At 56.0% G+C, this 21,756-nt stretch overlaps 4 protein-coding genes across 10 annotated transcripts in view; 2 read left to right on the forward strand and 2 right to left on the reverse strand.

The window, feature by feature from the left end:
* Window positions 1–21,756, reverse strand: part of LOC102936186 (butyrophilin-like protein 2) — a 1,677,894-nt gene that overhangs the window by 765,432 nt on the left and 890,706 nt on the right.
* The window catches only part of LOC114020220 (butyrophilin subfamily 1 member A1), a 1,361,724-nt gene that overhangs the window by 541,187 nt on the left and 798,781 nt on the right, over window positions 1–21,756 (forward strand).
* Window positions 1–21,756, forward strand: part of LOC119567701 (zinc finger protein 883) — a 65,083-nt gene that overhangs the window by 34,741 nt on the left and 8,586 nt on the right. For both annotated transcript variants that reach the window (XM_037914764.2, XM_043527990.1), the window contains exons 1-3: window positions 17,457–17,717; window positions 20,885–20,972; window positions 21,521–21,647. In XM_037914764.2, coding sequence (XP_037770692.1) covers window positions 20,949–20,972; window positions 21,521–21,647 — 151 coding nt within the window. In that variant the 5' untranslated portion in view covers window positions 17,457–17,717; window positions 20,885–20,948. Of the gene's footprint in view, window positions 17,718–20,884; window positions 20,973–21,520; window positions 21,648–21,756 lie in introns of those variants that run through there.
* Window positions 2,209–11,168, reverse strand: LOC102936618 (zinc finger protein 665). Of its 6 annotated transcripts, none has more exons than XM_043528077.1 (5): window positions 10,430–11,168; window positions 9,449–9,536; window positions 8,857–8,983; window positions 5,718–5,831; window positions 2,209–5,347 (listed from the first exon to the last, which is right to left on the reverse strand). In XM_043528077.1, exons 2-5 carry the CDS (start codon window positions 9,503–9,505, stop codon window positions 3,405–3,407), a joined length of 2,241 nt encoding a protein of 746 aa, XP_043384012.1. In that variant the 5' UTR covers window positions 9,506–9,536; window positions 10,430–11,168; the 3' UTR covers window positions 2,209–3,404. The 6 variants fall into 6 exon arrangements, with proteins under 6 accessions (XP_043384012.1, XP_043384013.1, XP_037770678.1 ...); XM_043528078.1 differs by having other exon boundaries at window positions 10,345–11,168; XM_037914750.2 differs by having other exon boundaries at window positions 2,209–5,350; window positions 10,430–11,167.

Here is a 21,756-nt window from a genome sequence, read left to right on the forward strand (position 1 = left end):
ACCCTGGAGAGGGACAAGCCCCTCTGGACACCAAAGTGGGCGGAGCCAGTGAATCCTGCACCCGCCCCCTAGAGGTCAAGGCGCAGGACAGGAAGTATAAAAGCCCAACCCCAGAGCTCACTACAGGAGCAGCTGCCGGAGAGGCTAGATGCCTGCGGCCTAGCTCCTGGCTGGGAGACCCCAGCAATAGACCAGAAGGCTGGCCCACTTGACCAGAGCCTGGAGGAGCTGCCAAGCCTGCCCCTCGCCAGTTTCCCTGAAGATCCCATGGTGCTGGACCCCCCCCCCCCCCCCCCCCGGAGGACACCGTCCAGAACCAGGTACCTCTGGAGGGGGAGTTCAGAAGTAGCCCATGGGCAGCCGACCCTAGTCTGGCTGCAGCACTGCCAAAGCCTATGTCAGTGTGTTGAAGCCAGGATCCCTCCCTGACTCACTCAGCAGCTGGCCTTCTGCCGCTGCTAGGGCCCCAGGCTGGGACGCAGTGGAGTGGGTGGGCCTGTGTCCCCCCTGCCACCCAGCTTGTGGGTGGCAGTCTCCCCCTCTCCCAGGCCCCACTGAGCCAAGAGCCTGGGCTTATTGTTTACCTGCCTTTGCTCAGCCTCTACCTGAGATCCTGAGCCATTGACTCTTTGCTGCCCTGCTCTGACCTGGGGCCTGCTAATTATATAACTGTTTGCTCACCCCCTGCCTGAGGACCTGAGCCCGTGACTCACTATTGCCTGCTGACCACGGGCCGTGCGTGAATAACTGTCTGTGTTTGCCTCTACTGCTGCCATGGCGAGAGACTCCCGCGGCCAGGCTAATTCCCCGTCACAACTGGAAGGAAGTCCCGAGGCGGTGTGGTCCCCTGCCGCCCCGGAGGGGGACGGGCCCTGGCCAAACCCCTCCACACGTGGTGGAGAATGTGGGCAGCGGTCCCCCGATCCCGGTGAGAAGGGATCGGAGGAGGAACGTGCCCGGGATGACCATGGATATGGACAAGCTCATTAAGTTCCTGGCCGTGAGCCAGCAGCAGTCAGCCCATCTCCAGCAGCTGGTGCAGCAGTTAGGGGTGCAACAGCTGATTTTGGAGCTGGGGTGCCAGAACTGGGACCACCAGCAATACCTGCAGCAGCTGGTGACTCCGCTCCCCCGTCCTGCGGAACCCCAGCCGGGAGATGCCGCTGGGACGTCCAGCGTAGCCCCGCCAATCTGGGTGACCGAGATGGGGCCCCAACGATGACCCCGAGGCCTTCCTGGTGACCTCTGAGAGGGTGGCGTGAGTTGCGGGGTGGGTCCGAGACCAATGGGCCACCCTCCTGGCTCTGTGTCTGACCGGGACTGCCCAAACTGTGTAATGTGGGCTATCGACAGAGAAGGCACGGGACTACACTCGGGTAAAGGCAGCAATTCTGGATGCCTTGGACATCAGCCCAGAAACCTTCTGGCAGCGGTTCCGGAGTCTGACCTACCCTACAGGCGCCCAACCTCAGTTGGTGGCCCTGGAGCTTAGGGAGGTGTTGGATGGGTCAGGGGTCCCAGGAGCCCTGTTGGGGCAGGGGTGTGGACAGGGGTTGGGGCAGTCAGGGGACAGAGAGCAGGGGGGTTGGATGGGGCGGGAGGTCCCAGGAAGGGGTGGTCAGGGGACAAGGAGCAGGGGGGATGGTTGGATGGGTCGAGAGTTCTGAGGGGGGCAGTTAGGGGGCGGGAAGTGGGAGGGGACGGATAGAGGGCAGGGGGCCAGGCTGTTTGGGGAGGCACAGCCTTCCCTACCTGGCCCTCCATACAGTTTTGGAACCCCAATGTGGCCCTCAGGCCAAAAAGTTTGCCCACCCCTGACCTAGATTGTCCCTGGGGAGCTCCACTTTCTGCCTTGCACACATCCCTGTAAGAATCCGGACAGCCTGGAGAAGAAGGACCTTTCCTTGAATCCATACTAATGGCTTCCTCTTAGAGAAAACCGGCTGACAGGGTCACTAGCCATGTGGGCTTTTCCTCTCATGGCAGAGAGTGAGGAACGCATTTTGAGACTTTGACCTCAGAGTCTCACGCACAACTCCCACTTGCTTTGAAATTAGCTCTTTTCTGTTAATGTTCCTCATTTTCATTCCACAAGGCTTCTTCCTCGTTCGATGGGTTATTTCATTACAGGGGTATACACAATGCAAATGTTTGCTACTACATTATAACAAGGTATAGTTAAGTGAAAAAAATGCAAGTAACATCCTATTAGTTGTCATGAAGTTTAAACGCCAACTACACACGTATACATTTAACAGTCACTTTGATCTGTCCTATCCTAATACACAAGTGAATTGGTCTAGGGCTCTGGCATGAGCTGGCACCTGCTCTGCCAGGGTCAGACAGTTTACACCAGGAAACCTGGTGGAGGGATATAGAGATACTCTGGCTAATCCCAACCACATTTCTGACCACAGAGAGAACCTCAGAGAATGAGGCTACATAGGCAGAGGTGAGATCTCCACGTGTCCCACAAAAGGCCCTGTGGGAATCGGCCCCTCTCAGTGGTGCTGTCTGAATGCAGCGGGGGCAGGGAGAAGGGGCAGAGGGGGTGAGTGAGGAGAGGCAGCACCTCTCTACCCCTGTGCTCTCCCTCACCTCTTATCCCATCATCCTCAAACACTTGATATCCCAGCACCCAGCTCCCCCACCCCCAACCATTCAACACCCAGTTTCCTCCCCCTAACCCATCGGCCCAGTCCCTCAATATTTGATCCCCCAGAGCCCAGCACCCTGGGGGATTCAGGGAGGGGAGGAGTTATCAGCCCCCAGGTACACTCCCCTGGTAGGGAACAGCTCCAGGTAAGTGGGGAAGCCCAGCCCAGGGGCTGGTGGAAGATGGGGGTGGGGACAGATGTCTAGAGTGAAGGTGGGGCCTGGCCCAAGTGTCCTTCTCCTCATCTCCATGGCAGGGGGATCCCAGCTGGAAGGGGAAGGGAGAGGGGAGAATTTCAGCCAGGCAAGAGGGACCAATTGGAGGAGTTTCTCTCTCTCTCTCTCCCTTCCCCCGCCTGTGGCCCATCAGCTCAGTAGACAGGGCTGTAGCAGGGAGGAGGGGCTGATGGGGGCTTCTCCTCTGCCTGGGGTTTGCTTAAACCAGGCAGAGCCAGATGTTCACTGACCGGCTGCTGCTGGATCCTCACCCCAGCGATGGGCAGGTGGATCCTTGGGAGCCAAATGCCCCTGATATGTGTGGGAATGAGGAAATGGGTTTGTCACCATGGCCAGCCCTTGTCAGGGCACTCAGAGAATTTCCCTGCTGTGTGGAGGAGTCTCTGATGTCCAACATGGTGTTAGCACCACTTGGAGCATTTTCCACACTGAGAACATCTCAGAGGTTTCTTCGCTGTGCGGATTTGCTGATGCTGATACTCCAGGAGCACCAAATGAACCTTCCCTGACGTTCAATGTGTCTCTGCTGTGCGGGTCACTGAAGTGTGAAGTAAAATTGAATCTTTTCCTGCAGACAAGCTATTTATAGGGTCTCTCTCCCTTGCAGATTTCTGATGTTTGGTGAGCTCTGAGCTCTTACTGAAGCTTTTCCCAAAGTCAAGGCATTTATAAGGTCTCTCCCTCGTGTGGATTCTCCCATGTTGAGTAAGGTGTGAGCGCCGACTGAAAGTTTTCCCACAGTCCAGGCATTTATGGGGTTTCTCTCCTGTGTGGGTTTTCTGATGTGTATTAAGGGTTGATTTCAAACTGAAACTTTTCCCACACTCAACGCATTTATAGGGTCTTTCTCCTGTGTGGACTCTCCCATGTTTAGTAAGGGATGAACTTTCCATAAAACTTTTCCCACATTCGAGGCATTTATAGGGTCTTTCTCCCGTGTGAATTCTCCTATGGTTAGTAAGCGCTGAGTTTGTGATAAAACCTTTCCCACAGTTGAGGCATTTATAGGGCCTTTCTCCAGTGTGGATTTTCCCATGTTTAGTAAGGTATGAACTTTCCATAAAACTTTTCCCACACTCGAGGCATTTATACGGTCTTTCTCCTGTGTGAATTCGCCCATGTTTCATAAGGGATGAACTTTCCATAAAACTTTTCCCACACTCAAGGCATTTATAAGGTCTGTTTCCTGTGTGGATTCTCCTATGTTTAATAAAATACGAGGTCTCACCGAAAGTTTTCCCACAGTCCAAGCATTTATGCAGTTTCTCTCCCGTGTGGGTTCTCTCATGTCTAACAAGGTGTGATGCAGTAATAAAAACTTTCTCACACTGAAGGCATTTATGGCGTCTCTCTCTTGTCTTCAGACACGGATGTCTAATAAAGTTTGAGTGCTGAATGAAACTTTTCCCACACTTAAGGCATTTATATGGTCTCTCTGCCATATGGATTTTCCTATGATTAGTAAGATGTGAGTGCTGACTGAAGCTTTTCCCGCAGTCCAAACATTTATGGGGTCTCTCTCCTGTGTGGGTTTTCTGATGAGTATTAAGGGTTGACTTCAAACTGAAACTTTTCCCACACTCGAGGCATTTATAGGGTCTCTCTCCCGTGTGGATTCGCCCATGTAGAGTAAGGTGTGAGCGCCGACTGAAAGTTTTCCCACAGTCCAGGCACTTATGGGGTTTCTCTCCTGTGTGGGTTTTTTGATGTGTATTAAGGGTTGATTTCACACTGAAACTTTTCCCACACTCGAGGCATTTATAGGGTCTCTCTCCCGTGTGGATTCGCCCATGTAGAGTAAGGTGTGAGCGCCGACTGAAAGTTTTCCCACAGTCCAGGCATTTATAGGGTTTCTCTCCTGTGTGGGTTTTCTGATGTGTATTAAGAGTAGATTTGAAACTGAAAGTTTTCCCACAGTCCAGGCATTTATGGGGTTTCTCTCCTGTGTGGGTTTTCTGATGTGTATAAAGGGTTGATTTCAAACGGAAACTTTTCCCACACTCAAAGCATTTATAGGGTCTCTCTCCTGTGTGCAGTCTCTGATGTATAATAAGACATGGCTTCTCACTGAAGCTTTTCCCACAGTCTACGCATTTATAGGGCTTCTCTCCTGTGTGGGTTCTCCCATGGCTAATAAGGTTTGCACTGAAACGGAATCTTTTCCCACACTCAAGGCATTTGTAGGGTTTCTCTTCACTGCGACTTGTCTGCTGGACTGTGGTTTCCTTGGGATCCTTGCATCCTCCGCCACGTTCAATAGATTCATCTAGTTTGTTCCTGGGATAGTTTCCCAGCTGCATCTCTGATCTGTGTTGATCTCCCCAGGCTTCTCCCTGTTCCAAGCTCTGGGAAAAATTCCCTTCAGCTCTTCTCAAAAATATCCCCTGCGGTTCCACTTTCCGAGGACCTTCCTGCTGCTGATTCTCCTCCTTGTTCTCACTCACTGTCCTATCACCTGCTGGGAGAGAGAGAACCCAGACAGGAGTCACTGCCTGTGCCGGGGGGAAAGGACAGAAAGGGGAACAGCAAAGAGGGAAAACACCACACAGTGACGTTGGGGAGATGGAGACACTGGATTCTGCCTCCTCATCCCACTGAAACACACCCAGGGAAGTAAAGTCAGGGAGGAAATTCCCAACAGCTAACAGGATGGGTGGGAAGCCGTGACTGATATTTGCCTTCATAATATGACACGGGCTGACTGCAGCCCTGACCTGGGTGAGATGGGGCAGAACTGGGGGCTTTCGCTCTCGGCACATTTCGGGAGTCCCAGCTTTTTCCTTCTCTCACCAGATGTTTCTGTCTTAGTTTCCCTGACTCCTCACCTGTGCGGGTGTCTCTTGGGCTCTCTCTTTCCTTAGTGGCCTGGAGATCCGGGACCCACGGCTCTTCCCCTCGTTCCAGCCGGGCGATCAGGTCCGGTTTGGGACTGGAGAATCCTGCGCAGGGGGTGAAATCAGGCAAGGTCAGGGCGCATGGAGCATTGGTAGAGTATTTGTCACAAGGAACATTCCCTGAGTTTTACCTGATCCTACATGGGACTGTGGTAACTCAGACCCTTTGGGAGCAACAGAGATCTGGGGGTGGCGGGGGGGGGGTGGGGGGGGAGGGGGTGTTGTTATATTCTCACTAGGAGGTCTCAGGCATGGGCAGCGGGTATCAGAGGCAGGGGGAGGCTGAGCCTCCCCAAACAGCCAGGTGTGGCCCCGCCCACATTCCATCCCCAGTCCCCTTCCTGCTCTGCAGGCGGCCGGCTCTTCCATTGCTGCCCAGCCTCCCGGCGCTCCGGGGCTGAGAAGGATGGGGCTGCGCTGTCCGGCAACCTGGCGCTCCGGGGGGCCTGGGGCCACGCTGCCCGGCAACCATATTTCCCTCTAAGGTGCATGCCTGCGGAGCCATGCATGAGGTAATGAAGGGCCGCACACCTAATTAGTGGAGCCGTGCAGGTGTGACTCCGCTAATTAGGTGCCTCCTGGACCCTGGAGAGAGGATGTGGAAGGCGAGGGAAATAGGGGGTAGGTGGGGGGAAATAGGGAGCGGGTGGGAGTGTAGAAACTAAGTTTGGAGTGTCTCAGGACTCCCACCCCCCGCTGGGCTGCATGCGGCAGCCGGGCAGAGACTCGACTTTCCCCAGTGGCCGCCTCTCTGCAGCTCCAGCTGGGCTGCGGCGGCAGGGAGAGAGTCTGATTCTCAGTCTCTCCCAGCCCTAGCTGGACTGTAGGGGTGGGGAGAGACTTCTGCTGGAGAAAAAACACCGTTACTGCTTCCTGGAGTTAGTTTTTTGAAAAGAATCCAAATAAATCATCTCTTCTCCTCTGTAAAACGGTCATTAAAAATCACATTTAATAACTTTTTTATAATCACAAAAGTGACAATGTATTAGTTATGCCTAGCTTTTGCATTGGATGCCGTTTCAGAATTACTTAACTGGTACATAGGTTAATTAATGCTACTTCCACCAGCTGCTTAAAACGTTTGGATTTCGCTTTGCTTGGAACATGTATTGCAGCTTTAAAGTTTGATCTGCAGTATCACTCTTGTATTTTCTATCCTGTCACGTCCCAGTCCCAGCTCCAGGGCTGCAGTGGCCTGGAGAGATGCCTCTCTTAATGGAAAGCACTTGGATTCCAGACAAGTGATTTCCATTAAGCTTTCACATTTGTTTGGGGAGAGGACTGGAAACCATTAAGGCCAGATCTTTGCTATCTGGTCTAGTTCTGGCTCTTCAGAGTACTCCCTTTGACTCATAAGTAGTAAGCACTAGGTCAGTGATCTCCAACCTTGTTACTCCCAAGATCACTTTTTGAATTTAAGGGCAACCCAGGATCTGCCCTGCCCTTTCCCCAAGGCCCCACCCTTTCCCCAAAGCCCTGTCCCACTCACTCCATTCCCCCTGCCTCGTCACTCGCTCTCCCCACCCTCGCTCACTTTCACCGGGCTGAGGTAGGATTTGGGGTTTGGGAGGGGGTGTGGGCTCTGGGTTGGAGCCGAGGGGTTTGCAGTGTGGGAAGGGGCTCTGGGCTGAGTCTGGGGTTGGAGTGCAGGAGGGGGCTCTGGGTTGGGGCACAGTGTTGGGGTGCAGGCTCTGGGAGGAACCTCTGGGTTGGGGAAGTGTTGGGGTGCAGAAGGGGGTACAGGGTACTGGCTCTGGGAGGGGGGTCAGGGCTGGGACAGAGTGTTGGGCTGTAAGAGGGGGTGGGGGTGCTGGCTCTGGGAAGGGGGTCATGGCTGGGGCTGAGGTGCAGGAGGGGCTTCGGGTACAGGCTCCAGGAGGGGGCTGAGAGCTGGTTTGGGGTGCTGGCTCTGGGAGGGGGATCAGGGCTGGGCTTTGGGGTGCAGGAAGGGGTTTGGGGTGCTGGCTCAGGGAACGGACTCAGTGCTGGAGTTCGGGGTGCGGCCTGCCGCTGGGCAGCACTTACTGCTAAGGCAGGCTCCCTGCCTACCCCAGCCCCACACCGCTCCTGGAAGGGGCCAACGCGCCCTGTGGCCCCTGGGAGGGGGCGGGCAGAACGTTGCTCGGCGCGCTGCCCCTCTCTGCAAGCACCGCCCCCGCAGCTCCCATTGGCCACAGCCCCATCCCCAGCACCGAGCCGAGCCACTGGCCCACCCAAGAGTCAGGCCGGCCCCAGAACCAGGCTGGTCCGCCGGCTCCCTCAAGCAGCAGGCCAGCCCCAGCGCCGGGCGCTGGCCAGCACCACCAGGACAAGCCACCTCACTCCCTATCCCTATTCCCCTGAGCAACAGGTGGGCAGCGGGCGGTGCGTGGCCCTTCCACCCATCCCAGAGGACACGGCAGGCGGAACGGTGGCCTGGCGTGCAGGAGTGCTAGGTGGCGCAGTCCCAATACTGGGGCACTCCAGCGCTGGGTGGCCCCAGCAGGCTCCCTAGAGAGTAGCCTGCCTGGGTGGGGCCTAGTAGCTGCACTGCAGGTAGGAGGATGCAGAGAGTGGGCAAGGCCACCCATGGCTATTTAGGTAGGCACAGCCTTCCCTTGCCTACATTGCACAGTGCCCATGATGCCAGGGGTTCTCAGCCTTTTTCTCTCTGAGCCTCCCCCCTCTGCACCCCAACATGCTATAAGAACTCCTCAGCCCACCTCTGCCAAACCAACTGTTTTTCTGCATATAAAAGCCAGGGCCAGCATTAGGGGATAGGGAGCAGGGCAATTACGTGGGGTACCACGGAACATGGGGCCCCACAAAGCTAAGTTGCCCTGGCTTTAGCTTCAGCCCTGGGCTTCTGTCCCATGCAGTAGGGCTTCCACTTTCTCCCCTGGGCACCAGCAAATCTAATGCTGCCCCTGCTTGGCGGCCCCCCTGCAACCTGCTCATGGTCCCCCAGGGCGCCCTGGGCCTCTGGTTTAGAACCACTTCACTTTGCAACCCATTCCTTCCTAAGCCATCCGGGCAGTCAGCTATGCAGACCCCACAGCTTCTAATAAGCAAAGGCACAGGAATCCCTTACCCAGCGAGGTCACCGTCTCGTAATTCTCTTCCATGACATCCCTGTAGAGGGCTCTCTGAGCAGGGTCCAGCAGAGCTCCCTGCCCCTGGGTGAAATACACAGCCACCTCCTCGAAGGTCACCAGCATCTGGAACAACAAGAATCCCCCACTCAGCACCTGCTGCCCCAGCCACGATTCCCCTATTCATCAGGGAGGAGGCCTAGAGAAGCAGAATTCCACCTCCACCCTGCTCAGAGCAGCCAGGAGGCTTCAGGGGGTGGGAGAAGGTGAGAGCTCCTTGTCCCCCCCCCCCCGCACACGGAGCAGGGCAGGGTCTTCTCATTTACCACAAACCTGCCAGGCACAGGCTGATACGGGAAGCTCCAGCACTGGGAGTCTGGTCAGTTATCCCAGCCCTGCCCAGGGGGGTTGTGTCCGGGTTCAAAAATGGGGGGACTTCCCTCCCCACCCCACGCCAATGGGCCTGTTCAGAAAATCAGGCCCGGATTGAATGTGTCCCAGCAGGTTTATCACACCCTGTCCCCTCCCTGGGTCTTTTCTGCCCCTCTCCCTCTACAACAATCCCCCTGAAGCTCCCTGAAAATGCCCTACCTGAACTGGCTCCATCACAGCCATTTCCCTTCCCTGTCCCCTGGAAGATGGGACCATCTGGAGAGAAACCTGGATGTGATTCCTCAGCCTGCCAGGGTGAGATGAGCAATTCGATGGGGGGGGGGGGGGGGGGGGGTCAGAAGGGGCTTGAGTCCATGTCACACCCCGATTACACCCAGGCTCTCTCCCTGCAGACAGACTCTGCCACGCTGGGAAGAAACCCAGTTAGTTTATTACCACCCAGGCCAGGCCCCTCTCAGCAGAACTAAACTCACTGGGGCACTTTTAAACTCTCCCTGTAACAGTGTCTGAGCCCAATGCTGGAAAAAGAGCAGAATCAAAGGCACCTCTTAGGGGGATTCCCGGTGACACTGTTCCCAAAGGCAGCATGTCCCCCCACTCTCTGACCAGCCCAGTGATTCAAGAGAAATGAACTGGCTTTTCCTCTCTCTGCTCCTCACCATGTTCCCAGGAGTGTCACTCTGCCCAGGGGTGAAGCAGGGAATGGATCTGTGCAGGTTTGGGAGCTGGGAACCTCCCTCCCCAATTCCTGCTCCTGCTGCCCCTTTCAGTCCCTCCACTCTCCCTTTCTGTCCCCTTCCCTCTTTCCCTCCCCACTGCCTGGGAGAACTGGTGACTGCCCCCATTTACATGGGTGTTTGCTCTCCGGTAGACAGATCTGCTCCTGGGACAACTAACTGGGGTTTGAACCTCGCTGTGTCACTGAGGGCAGCAGTTCTGGGACCCGCAGACACATGGGGAGCTCCCCCCGCAACCCCCACATACCCCACTCCTATCCAGTACAAAACTCACCAGCAGGTTCCTAAAAGGGGCCCTTTGTGCAGACTCACGTTCCTGCCCAGGCCCAGCCCTTACCCCCAGGTCTCTCTCCTCACCTGCCGGCTCCGGCTCAGGGGCTGGTGTCAGCAGAGCCCGGGGCCGCCCCAGGAGCTGGTTCCAGCTACCGCTGAAAGTGCCCACCTGGACTGGGTGCAGAGGGGCTTTAATGAAGGTCTCTCCCAGGCCCTGACTCTGCTGCTCAGTCTGGACTCCCAGCTCAAAATGGAGGCGACAGCAGCTTCTGACCCAGGGAACTCAACTCCAGGGCTGTAATTACAGGAGCAGGGAGAGACACACACACCCCGGCCTCCTCCTCTCCCTTAGCAATAGCCGGAGCCCTTTGGTGGCAGCAACTAACAACTGAGCCTCCCTGTCCTGCCCCCGCAGCCAGGCCGGCAGAGGCTGATCCCACTGGCCCATCCGCACTCACCCCCAGCCAGAGTCAGCAGTGACTCCGGTCTCACACCGGTGTGGCCGAGATCTGAATCCTGCCCGGAAATCAGACCAGGGCCCTGGGCAGCCCCAAACACTCAGGAAACAGACCCCAAAATCAGGAGTCGGTCTTTTTTTTATTTTTAATCTAATAATAAGCGCGGGGGGGGGGGGTGTTGCACAGAAGGAAGGGGGATGGCTGTGCAGATTTGCCTTGTAGCTTCTGTGCTCTGAGGGGTTGTTCGCCAGCCAACGCACCCCCAAGCTTTTTTGACCATTTCTAGGAGAAAAAAAAATCCCCACTAGCAGCTGGGAGGGGAATCCCCCTCGCCCCCCACACCCCATGGCGCGGGGGAGCTGCCTGGTATCCCTGGCTCTCCCTTCCCCAGCCAGTCTGCTCTTGCTCTCACCGTCTCCTCCCTCGTAGTGCCCCCCCCCATCTTCCCTTTATTCCAGCCTCGTTCCCCTCTGCCCCATAATTCTCCCCTTGCCCCCTAACTCCCCTGCAGCGCCCTAGCCTCCCTTCAGCCACCCCTCCCCAATCCCATCCTGCCCCCTGCATCCCTATCCCCATCCTCCCGGCCCCTCACACATCCCTGTTACTCCCGCCTGCCCCCCCCCCTTTAGCCTCCTTCCCCTGCAGCCCGGGGGTGACGCGGGGGAGAGAGTTTCTCTCTTACCTTCCCTCCGAGCGGGGCCCCCCCGGGGCAGGGGCCGGGCCGGGCCGGGAAGGGGCCCTGGCCGGGCTGGGGGCTCTGCCCTGGGAGAGGCTCCCGGGGAGCAGCGGGAAGGGCCCGGCTGGAGGTTCCCCTCTCCCGGCTGCAGCCCGGGCTCCGGGCTCCCAGCACCAGCCGCCGGGGTCGGGGATCTCGCCGGGAGCCTGGGAGCCAGAGTCACCGCAGCGGCTGCGAGTCACTTCCTGCGGCCGGGCCTGAGCCCCGCGATCCTCCCCCCAGAGCCGCCCCCCAGCTGCTCCTGGGTCCTAGCGATAATTCCATCGCATGCAGCCGCCATGCCGCAGACCCTGCCTCCTGGGGCCCCACTTCTCCTGGGCACAGTTGGGGGCATAGTGCAGAAAAGCCACAGGATCAATGGGAGGACAGAAAGGAGACTTCCATCATCCTGGGGGGTGGGGGATAAGGGGGCGGGGGACAAGGGGGCCTTCTATGGAGACTGGGGATTGTTCCAGAGAGTCCCCAATATCAGGAGGACAGAGGTGATGTGGGGTGCCTCCTGGGCACCCCACCTCTCCCGGGCACAGGCAGCTTCTCCCAGAGCTCTGTAGACGTCCTGCAGAGAAACCACAGGATCAACCCGGGGACAGAAAGGAGACGTGCAGATCCTGGGGAGGGGGAGAAGGGGGGTTTCTAGGGAGACTCAGGGTTGTTCCAGAGGATCCAGGGGTGATGGGGAGCCTGGAATACTCTGTGTATGATTCACTCTGGTAACAGACTGGCACAGGGAGCAGTTGGTCACAGCTGGTCTCTTTTCTCCACACCCCGCTCATAGGCTACCAGCCCTGGGCCTGAGCTCCCAGCTCTGCTCCCCTCGCTTGGGTCATGGAGCTGTCAGAGCTTTACCACTGGGTTCCTCTGGTTATCTGTGGTCCAGATAGAGCCCAGGGGTGGGTTAAGCAAAACCCCTCATATCCGCCCTCCAATGCACTATTCTCTTTGCCCTTGCAAGAGCTACTAATGTAGGTACACTCCAACCTCACAAGAAGCACAGTGGGGACACGCAATGGCAGTTTAATTCTAATGCTTTAATAAAAGTAGCATAACTTGTTGCACAGAAACTTGCCAGTGAAGGCATACCCTGAGATAGCTAATCCTTCTTCCTCAGCCTCCAGAGAAAGAGACTGTCTTCTGTGCACCTGACCAGCCCTTTATATATGGCCCTGGCTGGCTCTGATTGGCTGCTGCAACAAGCCTTCCCTTGATTGGCTCTCTCAATAAGCCCTTTCCTGGCTGGGTTCTGCACAGCCTCTCCAAGGCTGCTTTAACCCTTCTTCTGTCTGTGTGGAGTAGCTGCCCCACCACAGGAAGTGGTGCAGATTGCTGCATCTAATCAATTCAAAAATTTCAGGGAATGTCTTAGGCAGCCATATGGAGATGGTGGATGATTTGGGTGAAAATTGGAAAATTATAAGGGGAAATAGGGGACCTGTGGGTAGATGCATCTGCTTCAACCAGGTCTGCACCTGTTTATAGAGCAAAGAGCCAGCAGATGGCACCCACTAAGGCCTGGCTCAGCAAATGGACTTTGGTGATGCAAAGGCCAAATTTGAGAAGTCTAGAAAATCACTGGAACAACAGTAGGATTCACAAAGCCTGAGTTGATCACCTAGTGCTCCCTGTACAATCATAGAATCATAGAATATCAGAGTTGGAAGGTACCTCAGGAGGTTATCTAGTCCAACCCCCTGTTCAGAGCAGGACCAATCCCCAACTAAATCATCCCAGCCAGGGCTTTGTCAAGCCTGACCTTAAAAGCATCTAAGGAAGGAGATTCCACCACCTCCCTAGGTAACACATTCCAGTGCTTCACCACCCTCCTAGTGAAAAAGTTTTTCCTAATATCCAACCTAAACCTCCCCCACTGCAACTTGAGACCATTACTCCTTGTTCTGTCATCTGCTACCACTCAGAACAGTCTAGATCCATCCTCTTTGGAACCCCCTTTCAGGTAGTTGAAAGCAGCTATCAAATCCCCCCTCCCTCTTCTCTTCTGCAGACTAAACAATCCCAGTTCCTTCAGCCTTTCCTCATAAGTCATGTGCTCCAGACCCCTGATCATTTTTGTTGCCCTCCGCTGGACTCTTTCCAATTTTTCCACATCCTTCTTGTAGTGTGGGGCCCAAAACTGGACACAGTACTCCAGATGAGGCCTCACCAATGTCGAATAGAGGGGAACGATCACATCCCTCGATCTGCTGGCAATGCCCCTACTTACACAGCCCAGAATGTCGTTAGCCTTCTTGGCAACAAGGGCACACTGTTGACTCCTATCCAGCTTCTCGTCCACTGTAACCCCTAGGTCCTTTTCTGCAGAACTGCTGCCGAGCCATTCTGTCCCTAGTCTGTAGCGGTGCAAGGGATTCTTCCGTCCTAAGTGCAGGACTCTGTACTTATCCTTGTTGAACCTCATTGGGGGTGGATTAATTAGCTCTCCCGCTGGCTTAGAGCAGGTACACAAGACGGCAGCATTTCTCAAATGTGGCCACCATGGCCACATGCCGTGACCAGGGGCTTTTCTTGGGGACACAGCCTCCTGGGTGGTAATTTGTTGGGGGGAGGGGGCAAAGCTAATTTCTGGAGCCACAAATGCTGGAGGAGCTGGAAGCCAGTTGTGAGTTCCCCATCTTGTTGGGGGCCGTGGGGCTTGGGTTTCTGGCTTCAGCCCTGCAGTGGTGAGTGGCAGGCTCCAGCTATGGGGCTTCAGGGTCCAGCTCCGGCCCTGGGCTCAACCCCCTCTCCCCATCTCTCCTGCCCCGCACTGTCTCCTCCGGCCCTGGGTTCTGGCCATGGAGCAGCAGGCTCCAGACCTCAGCTGCAGGGCTTTGGGTCCCAGGCTCACCATCACCTCCACCACTGCTGGTCCCCGCTGACACCCTACTCACTTCCCATCCTGGGCTTAATTTGTCCCCCAGCTTGCTGAGTCTGAGTAAATCTGCTGTGAAAAGTGATACTCATGTGTTTGTTCATCATGTTTCGCTGCCTCCCAGCTCGCTAGCAAGTCTGCTGCTGTGAAACCTGATGGTAACAAACATGCAAACATCACTTATCACAGCAGCAGACTTACCAGCTAACAAGTCTTTTAAAAGATTGTGTGTCTATTCTCTGTAGGTCCAGTAAAGAATAGAGGCAACTCAACTGTATATTATTTTTATTATTCTCTAAAAAAAAAAAAAACCCTACAAAATAAACTACAATGATTTGGACATGTATATATGCATATTTATTTGTTTTTCATAAAGTGAATTAAGTGTTTTAGGAAAAATTATCAGAGTGGCCACCAGCGGGAGTTGGTGGCCATGCGCTGCGGCCACCAAATACTTGTTCTGAGAACGCCTGCCCTAGAGAGCTCACAGTGGTGCAGCTGCATCAGGAGCCATAGCCTAAGAGTGCTGTCTAATCTCTTGATTTATTTTTGGCCTAGCAAAGTGAGATCCTGCACTCAACTCGGTGGCACTGGTCTGTTTCGATGGCTGCATCTGATCAATTCCAACATTTCAGGGGATTTTCTAGGTGGCCATCAGGAGAAGGCGGATGATTTTGGTGACAACTGGGAAACAATGAGGGGGAAACAGCTGACAAACCTGAGTGGGAAGAGCACCAGTCCCTGACTCAGAGCAACAGGAGCTTCGCAGCAGACATCCAGGTGCCCGACGGGGAACTGCAGTCAGTGCCCACACAGATGGGAGATGGGCAGAGGGGATCCCTGGGAGAGGGGCAGACATGAGGGGGTTTAAATATGGCAGGTTCATCTGGTCCTACAGGTAACCAGCAGAATCCAGTGGCAAAGCTCTGACAGCTCCATAACCTGAGCCAGCCGAGCAGAGCTGGTAACTCCAGCCCAGGGCTGGTAGCCAGTGATCCTGGTGTGGAGACAAGAGGCCAGCTCTGACCAACTGCTCCCTGTTCCAATCTGTTACCAGAGCAAATCACACACAAAGTGTCCCCTGCTCCCCGACACCCCTGGATTCTCTGGAACAACCCAGAGTCTCCATAGAAACCCCCCTTCTCCCTCCTCCCCAGGATCTGCACGTCTCCTTTCTGTCCCCCCATTGATCCTGTGGCTTCTATGCACGATGTCTACATAAGGCTGAGAGAAGCTGCCCAGGGGAGGTGGGGCCCCCAGGAGGCAGGTTGTGGGGCATGGGGGCTGCATTAGATGGGTTGATCTAAGTCAAGGAAAGTGTGGGCCCCTTACTGAATGAGGGAGGCAACCTAGTGACTGAGGATGTGGAAAAAGCTAATGTACTCAATGCTTTTTTTGCCTTTGTCTTCACGAACAAGGTCAGCTCCCAGACTACTGCACTGGGCAGCACAGCATGGGGAGGAGGTGACCAGCCCTCTGTGGAGAAACAACTGGTTCGGGACTATTTAGAAAAGCTGGACGTGCACAAGTCCATGGGGCCGGATGCGTTGCATCCGAGAGTGCTAAAGGAGTTGGCAGATGTGATTGCAGAGCTATTGGCCATTATCTTTGAAAACTCATGGCAATCCAGGGAAGTCTCGGATGACTGGAAAAAGACTAATGTAGTGCCCATCTTTAAAAAAGGGAAGAAGGAGGATCCTGGGAACTACAGGCCAGTCAGCCTCACCTCAGTCCCTGGAAAAATCATGGAGCAGGTCCTCAAGGAATCAATTCTGAAGCACTTAGAGGAGAGGAAAGTGATCAGGAACAGTCAGCATGGATTCACCAAGGGAAAGTCATGCCTGATTAATCTAATTGCCTTCTATGACGAGATAACTGGCTCTGTGGATAAAGGGAAAGCAGTGGACGTGTTGTTCCTTGACTTTAGCAAAGCTTTTGACATGGTCTCCCACAATATTCTTGCCAGCAAGTTAAAGAAGTATGGGCTGGATGAACGGACTATAAGGTGGATAGAAAGCTGGCTAGATTGTCGGGCTCAACGGGTAGTGATCAATGGCTCCATGTCTAGTTGGCAGCCAGTATCAAGTGGAGTGCCCCAAGGGTCGGTCCTGGGGCCGGTTTTGTTCAATATCTTCATAAATGATCTGGAGGATGGTGTGGATTGCACCCTCAGCAAGTCTGCAGATGACACTAAACTGGGAGGAGAGGTAGATATGCTGGAGGGAAGGGATAGGATACAGAGGGACCTAGACAAATTGGAGGATTGGGCCAAAAGAAATCTGATGAGGTTCAACAAGGACAAGTGCAGAGTCCTGCACTTAGGACGGAAGAATCCCATGCACCGCTACAGACTAGGGACCGAATGGCTCGGCAGCAGTTCTGCAGAAAAGGACCTAGGGGTTACAGTGGACGAGAAGCTGGATATGAGTCAACAGTGTGCCCTTGTTGCCAAGAAGGCCAATGGCATTTTGGGATGTATAAGTAGGGGCATTGCCAGCAGATCGAGGGACGTGATCGTTCCCCTCTATTCGACATTGGTGAGGCCTCATCTGGAGTACTGTGTCCAGTTTTGGGCCCCACACTACAAGAAGGATGTGGAAAAATTGGAAAGAGTCCAGCGGAGGGCAACAAAAATGATTAGGGGACTGGAACAAATGACTTATGAGGAGAGGCTGAGGGAACTGGGATTGTTTAGTCTACGGAAAAGAAGAATGAGGGGGGATTTGATAGCTGCTTTCAACTACCTGAAAGGGGGTTCCAAAGAGGATGGATCTAGACTGTTCTGAGTGGTAGCAGATGACAGAACAAGGAGTAATGGTCTCAAGTTGCAGTGGGGGAGGTTTAGGTTGGATATTAGGAAAAACTTTTCCACTAGGAGGGTGGTGAAACACTGGAATGCGTTACCTAGGGAGGTGGTGGAATCTCCTTCCTTAGATGTTTTTAAGGTCAGGCTTGACAAAGCCCTGGCTGGGATGATTTAGTTGCGGACTGGTCCTGCGTTGAGCAGGGGGTTGGACGAGATGACCTCCTCAGGTCCCTTCCAAACCTGATAATCTATGATTCTATGATCTAGGACCCAGGAGCCGCGGAGTAGGTTGTTCGCTAGGACCCAGGAGCGGCTGGGGGGCGGCTCTGCGGGGAGCGATCGCTGGGCTCAGGCCCGGCAGCAGGAAGTGACTCGCAGCCGCTGCAGGGACTCCGGCTCCCAGCGAGATCCCCGAGCCCCGGCGGCTGGTGCTGGGAGCCCGGAGCCCGGGCTGCAGCCGGGAGAGGGGAACCTCCAGCCGGGCCCTGCCCGCTGCTCCCCGGGAGCCTCTCCCAGGGCAGAGCCCCCAGCCTGGCCAGGGCCCCTTCCCGGCCCGGCCCCTGCCCCGGGGGGGCCCCGCTCGGAGGGAAGGTAAGAGAGACCCGCGCCCCCCGTCACCCCCGGGCTGCAGGGGGCGGGTTTGGCCCCGGGCTGCTCCCCGCGGAGCTGGCTGCGATTCCCTGCCCCGGGCCCGGGCAAGCTGCCGCCAGCCCCCGGTCTGTGCGGGGCGGGGGGAGCCAGCCCGGGCCTTGCTGGGGGCTGGGACAGCCACACCTGGGGAACGGGGGCTGAAGAGGGGCGGGGGGGGTGTGTGGCCACGGAACAATTGCCGGGGGTAACGGAGATGTGAGGCCGGGGGCAGGAAGGGGTTGCAGGGGCAGGATGCAATTGGGGTCGGGGCACTGAAGGGAGGCTGGGGTGTTGCAGGGGAATCCAGACCAGCAAGGGGGGGGGGGGTAAATTATGGGGCTTAGGGGAACGAGATTGGAGTAGAGCCAAGATGTGAGGGGGGGCTCTGGGAGGGAAAGGGGGGGATGTGGGGAGATGAGGGAGACTGTGAGAGCAAGAGGAGACTGGCTGGGGAGGGGAGAGCCCTGGGGCAGGGAGAAGGTGGAGGGGTGGGAAGAGATACAGGGTAGCTCCCCCACCCCATGGGGTAAGGAAGGGTGAGGGGGCTGCCCTGCCCAGCGGCCAGTGGGGATTTGTTTCCCTAGAAATAGTCAAACCAGCACTGAGTTGGGCAGGACAGTCCCGAAGTGCAGAGTTCAAGTCCCGATCCCGGGCTGAATGACTCCCGGAGACCATTTGTCCCGGATTCCCTGGGCCAGGGCTCCGTCCCTGCCTAAGGCTCAGGACCAGCGCCAACCTGTTCCCTGTGGGGGGGACTGAGGTGTTATGAGGCCCCGCCCCTTACTCCTCCTCTTTCCCTGAGGCCCCGCCTCCTGGCCAGGCCAGAAGCCAGAGTCAGGCTATAATAAGACCCACCTGGAGACCCCAGGCTGCTTTGAGGAGCCCCAGAGCCTCCACCTACCCTGAGCAGTGGATCCTGGGGTGTGGGGATACACTCTGGGGGATGTTCTCTTGCACACCAGCCCCCTGTACAGGGCAGGTGGAGGGTCACGGATCCCCATAGTGGCCCGGGCTCCCTGAGCGTCTCTTATCATTCCATGGCCCGGCTCTAGCTTCTGGCTTGGCCAGGAGGTGGGGTCTCAGGGGGAAGAGGAGAAGCAGGGGGTCCGGCCTCCAGGGAGAGGAGGGGCGAGGTTACAGAGGGGATTGAGGCTCCTGCATGTGTCCTCCTTTTGCCTTTGAAAAGGTGGTCATCCTAGGGATAGGGGGCGGGCAGGAGACTTCCTCCACAGGGCCAAGAATTTACAAGGCAAATGTCCACCCAGAACCCCTCCCCCTCACACACACCCTGCTCCCAATTTCATGTTTGTGTTTAAAGACAATCTCCTTATTTGGCGGGGTCTGGCTCCTGGGTTGACAGGACTGAACAGGGGCTGGTCTGATTTCAGAGCAGGATTTGGTGTCCAACCAGAGTCACTGCGAGCCGCAAGGAGTGGAATTGGGATTTGGTTTCATTCGGTGGCAGGCGGTGTGTTCGGTTCTGGATCAAGACACCCTGAAATGGTTCTGTGCCCCAGAAGTGGGGGTGGGAGTGAGCCTTGTTGCTTGCTTCAGTGGGGAACTGAATTTGGGGCATGGGGCCTGCCTCAGGTGGGACGTTGGGAGAGAAGAACTGCCCCAAGGGGTGGGGATGGGTGAGAGGAGGCCTGTCTAAGGGGAAGAAGAATTGAGTAGCCTTTTTCCTTGGGCTTGAAGAGTTAATGTTAACTTCTGGGACCAGGGAGCCCCCCACTTCTTCTCTCCCACCTCCCTCCCTGCTCCTGTGGGCTGCCCCCTTCTCTTCTTCTTCTACTGGGACAGGCCATTCTGGTAGCGATCACATGTCTGGGTGTTGTTTTGTTGTCTTGTTTTTGTAACAAGTGAGATCAGAGTAGGTTTTATTTTATTTTGCCAAATATTGAGCTGAAATATTGCTGAAACTTTATTCTAACTGGTAGCCGTTTCCCCCTGAGGTCAATTCAGATTCACTGAGTAAGAGGAAAAATGCTGGTTTAAGCCTGGTTCCAGTTCCATTAATAAATGCCGGTTCAAAGTGGTTCTCTGGTTCTGTTCTGGTGTGAGTCCTGGTGGGCAAATGAAATCCGCAGCTGCTGAGTTGTGCCTGGGGTCTACGGGGGCAGCTCAGCGAGGCCCAGTCATGGGGGGTGCCTCTGGTTACTGCTAAGGCAGAGGAGGCTGGTGTCTGTCTCTCTCTGCTCATGATATTAGCGCCCGGGAGTTAGCTGAGCGTCCTGGGTCAGAATCTGCTGCCTCCTCCCTTGTGATCCTGGAGCCCAGACTGAGCAGCTGCTGCTCCCCCAGGGGGTCTGTGCTGGGGAGAGACCTCATTAAAGTCCTCTCTGTGCCCAGCCAAGATGGGGACTTCCCCTGGTGGCTGCAACTAGCCCCCTAGGGCAACCCTGGGCTTTTCCCACACCAACTCCTGAGCCGGAGCCTGCAGGGGATGGGGAGAGACCCTGGGGGGAAAGTGCTGGGGCAGGGCAGGAAAGTGACTCCGCACGAAGGGCCCCTTTCAGGGACTTGCAGGTGAGTTTGTAGCGGAGGGGGAGGGGCTCCCCATGAGTCTGCAGGTCCCCGAGCTGCTGTTCTCAGTGACACAGCCAGGCTCACCCTGGAGAGCAAACGCCCATGGGAATGGGAGTCCCCAGTTCTCCCAGGCAGAGGGGAGAGGGAAGGAGACAGGAAGGGGAATGGTGAGACTGAAAGGGGCAGCAGGAGCAAGAAGTTGGGAGGGAGGTTCCCAGCTCCCAGCCCTGCCCAGATCCATTCCCTGCATCACCCCTGGGCAGAGTGACTCTCCTGGGAACAAGGGGAGGAGCTGACAGAGGAAAAGCCAGTTCCTGCCCTGGCTGAGTCATCCCGCTGCTGGTGAGACATGCTGCTGTGGAGGCCAATGGCAGGGGGAATCCCCCAAAGTGGCTCCTTTAATTCTGCTCTTTTCTAGTGTCTAAAAGAGTCTCAGGGGGTTCGTGCTGGTGGGAGGGGCCGGGTCGGTGTTGTAATAAAGGGACTGAGGGTTTTCCCAGCGTGGCAGCAGAGTCCAGAGCGTCTGTCTCCAGGGAAAGGGGGTGTGACATGGACTCCAGCCCCTTCTGAAACCTCCCCCATTGCCCCTCTCACCCTGACAGGCTGAGGAATCACATCCACGTTTTGCTCCAGATCATCCCTTCTTCCAGGAGACAGGGAAGGGAAATGGCTGTGATGGAACCAGCTCAGGTAGGGCATTTTCAGAGAGTTGCAGGAGGGGGTGTTGTAGATGGGGAGGGGCAGGAAAGACACAGAATGAAGGAGGGAGGAGACAGGGTGTGTAAACCCCCTGTGACACATTGAACTTGGGCCTGATTTTCTAAAAAAGGCCCATTGGTGGGGGGGGGAGGGGGATTGCCCCATTTCTGAAACAGGAAACACCGCCCTGGGGAAGGCTGGGAAAACTGAGCAGACTCCCAGTGCTGGAGCCTGGACCCACTACGCAGAAGCTGCGGTGAAATACAAAGGGAAGCTGTCAGGATTCCTGTCCCTGGCTCAGAGCTCTGCTTCCCGTAGCAGCCTGTGGCTGGCAGGTGTGTGGGAAATGAGAAGGTGCTGCCCTTCTCCGTCTGCTGGGGGGAACAAAGAGCTCTCACCTTCTACCCACCCCCTGAAGCCACCTGGCTGCTCTGAGCAGGATGGGGGTGGGATTTTGCTTTTCTGGGCCTCCTCCCCTGTGAATAGTGGGACTGTGGCTGGGGCAGCAGGTGCTGAGTGGGGGATACTTGTTGTTTCAGATGCCAGTGACCTTTGAAGAGGTGGCTGTGTATTTCACCCGGGGGCAAGGGGCGCTGCTGGACCCCGCTCAGAGAGCCCTCTACAGGGATGTCATGCAGGAGAACTATGAGATGGTGACCTCGCTGGGTAAGCGATTCCCGTCCCCTCTGTTATTAGAAGCCTTGGGGTCTGCATGTCTGACTCTGGTCAGGTTCTTCCCTGGCCAGTTGGATTGGTGGGAGAGGGTTGCATGGTC

Source organism: Chelonia mydas, chromosome 14, assembly GCF_015237465.2.
Source record: "Chelonia mydas isolate rCheMyd1 chromosome 14, rCheMyd1.pri.v2, whole genome shotgun sequence".
Taxonomy (NCBI): domain Eukaryota; kingdom Metazoa; phylum Chordata; order Testudines; family Cheloniidae; genus Chelonia; species Chelonia mydas.